The sequence below is a fragment of the Planococcus citri genome, chromosome 3 (genome assembly GCF_950023065.1).
Source record: "Planococcus citri chromosome 3, ihPlaCitr1.1, whole genome shotgun sequence".
NCBI lineage: Eukaryota > Metazoa > Arthropoda > Insecta > Hemiptera > Pseudococcidae > Planococcus > Planococcus citri.
The window spans coordinates 60,818,850-60,832,798 of record NC_088679.1 but is presented as its reverse complement, the minus strand read 5'-3'; the positions used below and the strand labels follow the sequence as shown (position 1 = coordinate 60,832,798).

The 13,949-nt window shown below is 34.2% G+C and overlaps 1 protein-coding gene across 2 annotated transcripts in view; it reads left to right on the top strand.

Annotated features, from left to right (window-relative positions):
* LOC135841719 (toll-like receptor 6) overlaps positions 1 to 8,891 on the top strand; it is a 46,196-nt gene extending 37,305 nt beyond the window's left edge. For both annotated transcript variants that reach the window (XM_065358851.1, XM_065358850.1), the window contains one exon: positions 6,897 to 8,891. In XM_065358851.1, coding sequence (XP_065214923.1) covers positions 7,029 to 8,795 — 1,767 coding nt within the window. In that variant the 5' untranslated portion in view covers positions 6,897 to 7,028 and the 3' untranslated portion in view covers positions 8,796 to 8,891. The remainder of the gene's footprint in view (positions 1 to 6,896) is intronic.
* Positions 8,892 to 13,949: the final 5,058 nt, after the last annotated feature.

The following is a 13,949-nucleotide window of genomic DNA, read 5'->3' as shown; positions in this document are numbered from 1 at the left end:
ATGGGTACTTTAATGGCAAGGCCGTCAACTGTGGTTTATACTACGAGAACAAGCGGAAATTAATTGTTTTCTACGTGAGTTCAATGCGAATTCACTTGCATTTCTAAGTTTTATAGAATACATCAAACACGTTTATTAAATTAAAGGTGCAATTAACTCGTCTCACCGCCGAGATCTGCGGCTATCTTCCTCCAATCTGTATTAGCTCGAAAGTGATATATTTAGTTTTAAGTTACCTACTAAAAGCACCCCGGTGACCGCGGAAGTCGGTTTTGCTATACCTATGTCAAAAAGATATACATTCAATTACCTACCTACCTCTTACAAGTAGTAGGTACCTACCTATATCTTGAGAATTAGATTACAAACTTCTACAACGACGCGATATTTCGTCATAATACATAAATTCATTATTTCATTAGGGGGACGTATGTATTATAGCCGCATCGCGTAAACACGTTTTCATAACAAGCGGAATTTTTGCCCGATCAGATTTTTAATTAATCGTTAGCATTGTCGAAGCTGCCGGTGCATTAACAAGTAAACAATGGTAATTAAAGTAAATTGATACGTATCACGCGTACTTGTTTAGTGTTTACGGTACCTACCTATACTTTGTATAAAACTAATTCGAGCAGCACTCCGAAGCATTAAAAATGCATCTCGTCGTCGTTATTATTATATCTATACCTACCTACTATTTTTGGTGGGTTGAATTTATAAGTAACTTGTCGTTGAGCTTTACTGGGAAACATCTAGCTCTTGGATAGGGTTGTTGGAAATTTGCGAATATGGAACTTACACTGGCACCTACTTCTGCTTCGGGGTCTGTTGTAAAATACACACGAGTCACAATAGCGAATAGTCAGCAAGAGGGGGAGGGGTGGAAGAGTAGCTATGTAATGTATGTACGAGAAAACGCAGTCAAATGAAGAAATGTCGACGTGCGAAACAAACCGAAGGTTGAAAAGTTTGAAAACACAAAGCTGTATTTTTTCAAAGCGAAGTTCATGTGCATTGTTTACCACCCCCACCTTCTCAGTCTTCCTTCCACCATCATATCCACCCGTTTGTGAAAATATTTTTCAGTAAATTACAAGTAGCTAGAGAAATTTTTTTGAAAGCTTCGTTTTGATTTCTGAACAAATAAAATTGTTTGTGTGTCCATAAGTCATAATAATTCTGCTAATTACGTCGATAAAAATGTTTTTGACAAACGCGTAAAAAACATTTTACACCTTAAGACGATCTCTTGGCATAGGTACATATTAAAAATGCGAAATTTAATTAAACGCGAAGCTGCTTCCTTCACGAAAATTATTCGAATTTTAATCGTTTTCCGTGTATTATTTATGTGTGCAAACGATGGCTGAGTTTCTTTTCGTCTTTGTAATGAAAAACAATATAGTCGTAAAAAAAAAGCTCCGAAGCACACATTATCGAGAATTTATATTCTATTTAATAAAAATTCGTTTATTACGGTGGCAAAAATACCGAGAGGTTGTTGTATATTTTTTTTCTCTCACAACCAAGTTCTTCTAACGGAATTAATTATTTTGATTTTTACGGCTGATACGTGACTTGGAAAAGATGTGCATTAGGGGCGTCTCTTTAGTGAATATAAATGGTTTAATAGGTGTCAAATAAGGCTGTTTAAAGTATGAAATCATGCGTGAATTATTTCCGATTCGCGGGGCAACGAGTAGTGTTTTTTTAAATCGTACGTTCGAAAAATTTTCATACAATGAATATACCTTCGCGTAAGTTTACGTACGTGTGTGCCTATGGGTCATTTCATGCAAAATTAGTCACGTTTTGGGTTTAGATTTACCGGTTTTGTTTTCTGTTTTTTTTCTGAGGAGTTCCTCGAGTTCCTTGGAAAATTGCCATTTTTGGTCCTCACTTCCCTTTAGGGTAGATAGCTTGGGATTAGTTCTTTTTCGGTGGTAGAAATTTCCTGTCAGAATGTTCATTTTTGGAGTCAAATTGCATAAGGTTGCTGTAACTTGCAGAAAATATATTCACATTGTTTTAATGAAGATTGAGAAGTGTTTTTAAAATGTTTACCAAAAAATGTCAAAAGTTCAAAATTGAGCTTGTTTTTGAGAGCTCAATATTTAAAAATTTGCTCTTCTTGGATGTTTTTTTTCTTTAATTAAATTACATAGCCTATATCTCCGAAATTTGGCGAGCTTTTGAAAAATGAACTTCAATTGAAGCTCAATTACAAAACTTTTGAAATTTTTGGTAAATATTTTTGAAATTGAGCTCTCTTAATTACCTTGACAACAAACATTATTTCGTTTTGAAAATTATTGGCATAAAAAGCCAGACTTTTTGGAACTTTTTGCAAAAAAGCGACAATTTTGAGCAAATTTTTATGAAAAACGAGATTTTATGAGACTTGCATTTTTGATAAATGTCGAAACATCACGCAAAACTTCGACAAGTTCAGCAAAAGGCAAATATTTTTATAAATTTTTGGTAAAATTGCGAAAATTTTCAACGATTTTCAGCAAAAAGTGAGGCTTTGATAGTTTAGGAAAGAAATAGTAGTTTATAGTGCTTTTTGACAATTTTGAGGTTTATTTAATTATTTGAAATTATCCTCACTTCAACCTTTTCAGGTTATTTCGTGAGTTCATAAATACATATAATAATTTACACTATAAATGTATACAATTTTGTGTCTAAAAGTTGATGTGCCAGATTTGAAAGATTTTTTTGAAAAAGGTATTTCCTTCTTTCACTATAGAAGTTGGTACAGTGTAGAATATGTTTTGACGTCAAATCCATTATCACCACAAAAGGACATTTCTGAGGTCGTGATGTCTTCTTAAGGATGTGTCCGATAAACACTCTTCTAATCGCTGCATTGATGATTTTGATTTCTTTGGATTCTTGTATACGAACAGTTTTAAGGCGTTTTGTGCCTTTTTTGAATGATGCTAAATGGTTGTTTGTTTGATTCTATTCAAATTTTGAATGTTGCAAGATTGCATTCTTCCAGTGGTTTTGGAGATCATAATACGGAATTATTTCTTTACCCCTGCAAAATCAAGGGATATTAATCAAAATTGTCAAAAATCACTTTTTCTCTTCAGTTGAATAACATTTTTTTCGTTATGAGGGAGAAAAACGCCAATATTGTCTTACAAATGATCAGAAAACTGAAGAAAAAGTGCACAATGTAAATTTTTCGCAACTAACTACGGATTGAAAAGCGAGATTTTTTACCCATTCTGGTAAAACTAAGTGAAACATTTTTCAAATTTTTGGTAATTATTGACAAAAAAGTGATACAATTGCTGATTCTCTGACTAAGAAAATTCAAAAATTCACGACTCATAATGCGGGGAAGAATGCACAGCGAAATAAATGATGAGTATTTTAATGTTTTACTGTTGAAATGAGTATCGATTTTAACCAGTTTTCTCAACATTTCAATGCTGAAACTTTATTTTATGTTTTTATTAATTCATTCCTTCATCCAGTCTTTCTATATGTCTTTCCATCTTTCCCTCTTTCCATCTGCCCGTCTTTTCATCTTTTCATCTTTTTGCCTTTTTGCCTTTTCGCTTTGTTATCTTTTCATCTTTTCATCTTTTCGCCTTTCCATCTTTCCATCTTTCCATCTGTTTGTCTTTTTGTCTTTTCGTCTTTTCATCTTTTCATCTTTAACCCTTTTGCGCCAAATATTGGTTATGCATCCCACCTCCATTAAATTGTTCCTTGGGCATCTCTAAGCAACATAAGTTTGTTACAGATTTTTTCCTCAACTCACAGTGCTCAAGATATTGAGGTGGGAACACGTATGTCCCAGCCATGGACTTTGAAAATTTGTCCTGGGACAGCATATGTCCCATCAGTGCTTAAAATTTGCAAAAATTTCGGGGACAAGCGGGACAATACCAATAATATCATTCCAGTATGCGAAAAGTCATGTGAAAAATTTGTATTTTGGATTTAAATGAGAAAATTTTTTTAAAAACACACTTTTGCTAGTATAAATCTTAAAATTTTAAAAAATTGACATTTTTATGAAATTTTACCAAAATTGAGACATCAATTTCCTATGACAGAGGATTTCTCTGCGAGTAAAGCATCAAATTCGACGAAATTTGAACATAATATGCAGAAAAATATTCCTGACAGACTGAAATCGTCCTTTTTTCAATTTCTTGAAAAAATAACACCCAAAACAGCTCAAAAATATCAAAAAATTATTGAATAAAACTTATTCACATTTTTGTTTTTAAATTTGCTCCCTCAAAAATTACTTATTCAAAATTAATTTTTTTTATACCAAAATGTAACTTATTCTATCAATTTTCAAATATAAATTTGTTGCCAGGCACAATCACTCCCTGTGTTTGCAATAAATTTTCAATTACCACCAACTAGTTGCTCAGATTTCACATTTTTACTGAAAAACACGTTTTTGCAGAAAACATAATTCACAGTGTTGCTATAACAAATCGAAAAAATTGGGAGTGGTCTCAATCGATTTGTCACACTTAACTCTACTGGTGGGACCAGTCTGTGGGAAAAATGTGTCCCAGAAGTTCCCAGCAGATTGGTTCAAAGTTGCTGGGACATACATATGCTGTCCCTGCTGGCGCAAAACCCAGTTGGGTGAAAATCTGCTCTTACGCGACATAAAAACGTGGGCAGGAGATTTAACACTTCACGCCAATGCCTTTTCTGCCCATAAATCGGCGCGTATTTTATTTACGCGTAAAAATCTGCCATTGATCAATATACTTGAAAAATTTTTTGGCACTAGCGGGGATCGAACTCGGGTCCCTGGATCTGTAAGCGGACTCCTTGCTACCTACTCTACCAGGGAACTTGGAAGAAGAGAACAAATATTTATATACTAACCTATAACACACGCGCAAAATACCACATTTACGCGCGTTTTTCAGCAAATACGCGATTAAATACGCTACGAAATATTTGCCTAGCGTATTTTGTGGCTGGTTTTTTCAACGTGCAAAAATACGCCACATAATTTAGAAGCGTAGCGGCTTTACGCGATAAAAATATGCTACGAAATATTCTTGTGGCGTGTTTATCAGCAGAAATTTTATTCTGCTGTGCAGAAAATGTAACAACCTAAAAAGTCGCTTCAAATTACGCCCGTGAATTGAAGCGCGATTTTGAAAACTGTAAAATCTGCTGCATGGCAGCAGTTTAAAGTCGCGTTGAAGTATAAAACGCCAATTAAACTGCTCTTTACCGCGTATTTATTGGCAGAAGAGCAGATTTTCACCCAACTGGGAAGAGTTGAATTTGAAAAAAAAATCAATTTCGTAAGAGTGGAATAGGAGTAGGAGTAAGGAAGTGCAAGGAGTGAGATTTTTTGAGGAGTATATGCTTGGAGTAAGAGCAATCTATTCTGTAATGTGGAGGCACACTCCTATGATGGACTCCCACTATTTCAAAAAGGAGTAGGAGGTTGCCAAGTCAAAACTCCGTACTCCTCTTTTTTCCTAATTTTCTGACTAATTACATCAAAATGTTGCTGTTACTTACGTACTTTTAATTATTTTATTTGTTTATCGTGCCATTTTTCTTATTACAGTACTTATTGCCAATAATATCTGTAGATTCAAAATTCCTGAAAAATAATGACAAATGATGAAAAATGTTAGGAGTAAGGGGTGGAGTAGGAGTGGAGTATGAGTGTTGACAGTTCCTTGGGAGTGAGTAAGGAATGATGTAAATGAAGAGTGATATTCCAAAACTCGCTTTGTCCATTTTCACAACTTTTCAGGAGAGAGGAAAAACAGTTTCCCTTTAAACGGGTAAATTGGCTTTTTAGGCGAGTTTAGCACTTTATTTGGGCGGATTTATGATGTAGGAGTGTAGGTATACATTTCATCCACTAAATACTGCTGAAAAAAATTTCAATAAAAATGGACAAAGCGCGTTTTGGAACATTATTTTTTTTTTTTTAATTTTTAGTGAATTGGCTATTTAGGTGAGTTTAACACCTCATTTTGGTAGGTTGATGATGTAGGAATGTGAATTAATACTTCATCTACCAGGTACCACTGTAAACCCAACTTTGATAAAAATGGACAAAGCGAGTTTTGGAATATCACTCTTCAAATGTATTGTGGAGTGTGGACGCAAAAAAGGCTAGATGCTAAAGCGTTCTTGAATAATTACATTCATAAAAAAAATTGGGAGGGTGCAAAAGTCTACAAAATATTCCAACTATGGTCTTTTAAATAACTACCTAATTTTTTGAAACGAATAAAAAAATTTCCCCATGAAATAATCTACATAGAAAATTCCAGGAGTAGAAAAAAAATAAAGGAAAGTGGATATTCGATGCATTTTTTTTTCAAATTGAAATTTTATTTACTTCGAAGGTGAATTTTTTTGTACCTCTTCGAGACAAGAAAAAATCATTATTTTGAAAATTTGATCATTCTGTAACGTTAAAGGATGAGGCGGAGGCAATAAGTTATTAAAATTTCAAGGTACCCTTGAAAATTCAATCGCCCACAGCGCTTTAAATTTTAAATACAGGTTTCTTAAGAAAACTTTTTTTATTTGTAAGAGCTGTATTGCAAGAAAATCTTGATCAGAAATTTAGTTTTTGGAAGTTTAAATAGGTACCTCTCTAGTAACCTTAGTCCCTGCAAATTGCAATTATCAGAGCAGTATATAGGTAGTGCAATGATGTAGACAAAGTTGAGTTCGGGTAGGCAGAAGCACCTCTGACTAGTAACCACTCCTTTGTACCTATAAGATATTTTGAAACTTCCAATACTTAAGGCCAATCCTAGTCCCTCAATCATTGCAGCTTCACCCATATTCAACCGATTTATATAAATTATCATCTAATATACTCTCTATAAATTATTTTCGTTATGTTACAGGTGGAAATCTTGGACTTATCCCGTACATCGTTGAAATTCCTACCAGACGCGCTCAGCCAATACACGGATATCGTTAATTTGAATTTATCGCACAATGAGCTCAGCTCGATATCACGCCAGACGTTCATTCGTATGTGGAAGCTTCGTACTTTAGATTTATCGGCGAACAAAATTACCAGTCTATCTAACATCGAAGCCGGCACCATTTTCGACGGTAATACCAAACTGCAGTTCTTAAATTTGGCTTCGAACCCGTTAAGCGACCTGGGCGACGGATTCGATCGTATCCTTTACAGCGAATCTTTAATCTCGTTAGATGTCAGTCATTGCTTCATAAGTCACCTGCAAGGTTCGTTTGTTTTGCAATCTTTACCCAAGCTGGTTAAATTGAATTTATCCGGGAATCCTATAGCTCGTCTGGATGGTTTATTATCGGAATCTTTGAGCTATTTAGACGTAACCAATTGTAATTTACAATTTTTACGATTCGACAGTTTGATCGGTGTGACTAGGCTGGAAGAATTACGATGCTCGAGTAATACGCATTTGAGTGACCAATTATTCAGGCCGATTTCCAAGAGTATCACCTCTTTGGATGCTTCTTATTGCGCTCTGAGCACGAATTACGCTTCCGAGCTGGCCGAAGTTCGTAGACTGAATTTAAAAGGTAACCAGATCAAAGAATTGGTCGCTTACGCGTTCCAAAACAATACTAAACTGGAAATACTCGACTTATCGGAGAATCTGATAAGAACCGTGGACAGGCTGGCTTTTTACGGAGCTGAACTTTTACGCCAGATTGATCTATCCGATAATGCTATCGTCACACTGGACGAGAACACGTTCGCTATTACGCCGCTCGTGGTGACCTTGAACTTATCGCGAAACTCGCTGCACACCTTGAGCCATTTTAAATGCTCCGGTATACAGGTATTGGATGCGAGCAGATGTGATGTGAGAAGCATCGATGCTCAAACTTTGATCCATATGTCTTCTCTGCAAAGTCTAAACTTATCGTATAATTTCTTGGAGGATTTACCCGATAATCTTTCCTCGCTCAGTTTGCAGTCGTTGGATTTGAGGTTTTGTCGTATCTCGAGCGTATCGTTGAATTACTTCACCTTCCATCAGCTACGTTCTCTCGCAGACTTGAACTTGGACGGGAATCGTCTAGTTTCGCTGAAATCGTCGACTTTCTCAGCTCTAACCAAACTGACCAGTTTATCGTTACGGAACAACCTTTGGAAATGCGACTGCAACGAGGATAACTTCAAGAAACTGGCCAAGAACTTAGAAGCGATACCTCAAGTATCTCCTTTACTCTGTCTGTATCCGGAAAACGTAACTGGACAGAGATGGCAAGATGCCTGCTCCAGTCACTGGAACGCTCCTCATCGTCGTTCCAAGGATATCATAATACTCAGCGTGATCGTCATCGTGCTTCTGATCTCGGGCATGGTAGCCTGTTTCGTCGCCGTCAAAGAAGGTCTAAACGTGCGAGCCAATCGCAGACGAGAACAAGAGCTGGAGAATCGACACGATTCGGACTCAGGTGCTCGTCGAGAAAGCTACGGTAATGACGAGATACGCGAATCTGTTCGAAAATTTACCCAATTGCCTTCGTACGACGAAGCATTGCTGTTACCAAAACCACCTTCTTCGTCTTCCTTCGATACTTCGGTAGCCAATGTGACACCTTTGATGGACAGAAACGAGAAAATCAAGAAAAGACAAAGCGCTACCCAAACCGATGAAACGATCGAAGCACTTTTACAAGAGATCGAAGCCAACGAAGCTAACAAAGAATCGCCATCGATGGTTCGTCGATCATCGTTACAGGAAATAGAATACATTAATATCAGACCGCCTCGTTTATCGTTGCAATGTACAGAGCTGTAAAAATAAGCATTTTTCTTATGTATTTAATTTTTTTCTACGTGCGTGTTCCTAGTTAAAGAATGAAAAAAAAAAAGAATTATATACCTTACTATAGTGGACGTTTCTTACTTATTCTGAAAATAAAACTACGAGTAGTAGGGGAAAAAACTAGTATCGGGCTCGAAATGGCAATATATTCGGAAGTACTCCGAGAGAAGAAAGAAGAAAAAAAATACGAAAAAAAGACGCAAGGCTGAACGCGACGAGATGCGGAAATTCATCCGTAGACTTAGTAAATTCCAAATTAGAAAAAAAACTATACCAATTACTGCCGCGTTCGCGAGGCCGAAGAAATTAAAACAACCCTCGTTTTTTTAAAATACCGAACGATTCGAGGAGAAAAAAAAAGACTGGAATTAAGAAAAAAAATAAAAGATTCGCTTATTAAAATTACAGCAGCGAAATGAAAAAATGTCGCTAAGGCGAATTATTTAATTAATTTTTTTTTTTAATATAACGAAAACTAAAATAAAAATTACCTACTTATTATGTTGTTATGGAATTTGGCTATTTAATCATTTACCTACCTGCGAAAAAACAAAACAAAAAAAACCAAGAAGGTTAGCTTTTGTTTATTTTTACACTGGAAAGAAAAATGAATGAATTGTTAGCTTCAATTAACCAACTTTAAATTCACTAAATGGCGAAAAAAAAAATTATTATTCGACTGGAAATGTGAAAAATTAAAGAAATTAAAGTAATGTTTTGGTTCCATCTTCAATTTGGACTTGTAAGCCTATATTGAAGGAGATCAGAGGGAGCGAGAAGGTTATGATTTGCAGAATAATTTTTCATCAAGATTTTAAATGAATTATACTTACCGCTTGAAGAAATTTGAATGAAAAACTCGTACTTTCAAGATGGTTTTTCATCAAGTAACTATACCGCGGAGGAACATTTCCAACTCAGCAGATTTTTGAAAAAATCTTTCGTATAAAATGTGATAAGTATTTTTTTTTTTTAATTATTAAGAATTAGGTCCCCTCAATTCAATTTATAATAAGAGAAAATTTTAGCAGTTTTCAAGATTTCATTAAGGTATTGAATTTTTTCACCATTTTTAAATTTTTGTTGCATAGAAAATGAATTATGGATTTGGTTAAGAATGGGGAAAGGATCCTTTCTCGGATTTTGAAACAACAAAACTCGTTGAAAAATTAAAATTGATCCATATATGGTCTGAAAACACAATGGTGAAATTCTCAGCTCCCTGACTTACCTTTGAGTAGGTCCGCCAAAAGTCATTGTGGGCTCACCGTGAAGAAAGAGCACCTCATGAACAATTTTTACAGCCTTCCTCCCTCTAAAATAAGCGTGCTTTTTTTTCAAAATCGCTATCAAAAAAATGAGCTGTTTGCAAAACATATTTTTTCCACAAGTTTTTGTCGGTAAATAAGTCCCCACCCCCTCCTCTCACCCCCCCCCATCCATGATAAAAATTGAGTTTTTTTTAAGTTTATTGAAGAAGTTTTCTCTGAGAAAGTTTTTCCGAAAATAAGTTTTATCAAATCAGAAGTTCTAAAATAAAAAGTTTACTGAAGTTTTTATTTTATAGCAAGTTTACTTAGGTCAAGAACAAGTTTTAATTTTGTTTCGTGAAAAACAGTTTTTGGAGAGGGATTTTTTCTACTGCAGGGACGTTTTTTTCAAAATTAATGAAGTCGGTTTTTTTTGTATAAAAATGAAGGTTGCATTTTTTTTTCAAAATAAAGTTTGCATTTTCAGTTATTTTTCCCCCTTCAAAAATAAAATTTTTGCTTACCTGCTCTCTTCAAAAACAAAATAAAGCTTTCATTGTCTACATATTAAAAAAATGAACTTCCGTTTTCATTTTGTTTTCAAAAATGACCATTACATTTTTTCTATCGAAACCGTCGTAGAATTTGAAAAAAAGCTGCAAATTTCGGCAAATTTTAAAAATTTTTAGACTTTATAAAGAAGCTATTTTGCCGAATTTTTTGAAACTTTTTTTGGAGTAGGGGGGGTGTTTTTAATTATTAAATTATTATACACCCTTTGTGAAGAGGTTCGTATAGAGTTTTGCTGGGTTATTTTTCTTGATTAAGGTGATGAATTTTTCTATTTAGGAGGGGATTGTCTGGAATTAGAATACACATTTTTGAAAGCTTTTGTCCAAGCTTCGCTCGGGCTAAATGCGTATGTAATTTTTCTGTTTCTGACGCGAATTTCTGCTCGTGGAAAAATTCTGTTCTAGGTACTTACTTACTTACTTATTACTTGACTTTCAAAAAGGCCACATGTGGGAATATTGACTCCTTGTGAAAAATATACCCAATAATAAATGACGTATTTTTGAAAACTTTGACCACTTTTTCGCTCAGGTCTGTTGGTTTTTTTTTCAAAATCAAACTTCTTAAAAATTTATTATTCGCACTCAATAAATATTTAAATCGAAAAATGAACTCTTCACATGGAAAATAAACATTTTTTGCTTCTCGAAACTCAAATTTTCCAATGCTTTTGCTCTCACTTCGTTCAGGCCTGTTTGCTTTTCTTTTTTGAAATTGGAATTTCTAAAAAAAGAAACATCATTCAAATTCTAAAAATTCGAAACTAAAAAAGTCAAAAGTATAACTACAATTTTTGAAGTCTTTTGCTCTCAGTTCGTTCAGCCTTGTTTGCTTTTCTTTTTCGACAATGAAAATTTTTAAAAACCATCATTCTAATTCTGAAATTTCAAAACTAAAAAAATTTAAACACAATTTTCGAAGCCCTTTTCTCTCAGTTCGTTCAGGCTTGTTTGCTTTTCTTTTTCGAAGTTGGAATTTATTTCTAAAAATCCGTCATTCAAATTCTAAATTTTGAATCCAAAAAAGTCTAAATACAATTTTTAAAAGCTTTTGCTCTCAGTTCGTTCAGGCTTGTTTTCATTTATTTTTCGAAGTTGGAATTTTTAAAAAACCATAATTTAAATTTAAAAATTTTGAAACTAAAAAATCAAACTCCCCACATTAAAAATGAAACAAATCTCTTTCACCTATCAAAATACGAATTTTCAAAAGCCCTTCCCCTCAGTTCGTTCGAGCCTGTTTAATTTTTTTCGAACTGGGAATTTCTGAAGAAAAATCATCATTCAAATTCTAAAATTTTGAAACCCAAAACATCAAACTCTTCACACATAAAAGACATTGTGTTTTCACCAATCAAAATAGGAATTTTTGAACGCCTTTGCTGTCACTGCGTTCAGGCTAATTTTGTTTCTCTTTTATAAAATAAAAAATTCCACGTTTGAGGCTTCTAAAAATTGAACTGGGGAAACTAAATTTTTTTATAAGTCATGATAGACTGTATAAAGATCTACCTACCTACTATAATGTCAACTAGCAGAATTATTTTTTCATCTTTCGTTTTATCGTATTCAGCAAAATTGGTATTTTTTTTCTCATATCAGTCGGAAAATTTTCGGTTGCACACCACCCCTCCTCCCTTTTCAAAACAAAACCTTTAGTTTCGTCCTTGGTGGTTAATTTTTTCAAATGTTTTTTTAGCAGTTTTTTTTAAATAAAAAATTTCACAGAGTAATTACTGCTGAATTGGGGTGGAATGTGGATCAAAATATAACAGGCCAAAAATACTCATTTAATCACCCAAGTATAAGTAGATACTCATAGCACAACTCTAGAAAAATTTGAAAATATGATTGCAATAAATGATTCTTTCGTGGTTCTCGAATTTTCTAACAAATTGGTATAAAAATTTTTAGCTGACTATATTTTGGTAAAAATAAAATAACTCATCAGCAGTGTTTTTTTGCAATAATTCCGCGAAATTCTAAAAAGAAAAAATTGTGATTTTTATTCGAACAAACGAATACACAAATAAAACCAAAACACGCAATAATATATGTAATATCGCACGCTTTGTTTCACTTTTCAAAACAAACGATGCATCCACACACAAGTTATACTTCAGGTAGGTAACTCTACGTACCTGAGTATTTTGTTCACATGTCCTTTAAATTCGAGTACTCGCAACTTCGTGTCTTAAATTGGCATTCAAAAAAACAAAAAAACGCATGCAAAACTCGAACATCTAAGTACCTACCTACAGATGTAACATGTACATGGACATCGTAGTTTATTAACGTCATTGTCGCAAATTAACAATTTACAGATCAAGTTGTAGATAAAGTTGTAAAAAAGTACCTAACAATGAAACCAAAACTAATCATTACACAAAGAAGCCAAAAAAACACAAATTTTTATCTAGTTCTGTAGGCAAAAAAAAATCGCCTCAATTAATGAGGAAATTGGCTAATTTTTCCATCTTCATTAAAATTATCTACATGGTCGAGACATTAGTTAACTTTATCAACGTGGTTTTAAGATACAGATATTGCTGCAGTTGATAAAAATCAACTCTCGATGTGTAGGTACGCAGCTATACGCACGTATCCAGCTATTAGTTATTTACCTATCTACAGGTAATTCATCGGACATCTAGATACTAGCATATCAACTCGTAATTTACAGCGATGACGTTATTTTTTTACGATGTTATAATTACGTACCTATAAAAACTAGTCAATCTGGCTGCCAGTTATGGAAGCGAATTTAAATACTCACACACCTTGCTTCGGTTAATGAATCAAAGAGACAAAGCGTCATCACCATCTCCTCTCGCGAAAGAAACAGTTCCATACAGAATAACTTTAAAAACATCCATAGGGACATGAAACTTATTACATGATATAGGAGTTACTCGAGCATACAATATACCGTGTGTGTAGTTGATATTGCAAACAAAATACTGTATTTGTACATATCAAGTAGGTAGTGGTAGATAGACTGAAAAGCTCGATCTGGAATCAAATATTCAACATGTGTGATACCTACAAGTTCCTGTGTTACCACTTTTCCATACAAAGAGCTCAATGCAATATCGCCTTCAAAATTAATACGAAATATTCGCGGAAAAGCTATCCATGTATAAACCTCCCCCTGCCCTCTCTTCAGCGAGTTGAGAATTATCAAATAAAAAAATCTCAACTCGAACACTGAGAAGATTATTCAGAAATTCTTAGCAAGTAGGCACCTATAGTTAATTATAATCGCGATAATTAGCGAAGGAAGTCCAATGGCCTTTCGCATGAAT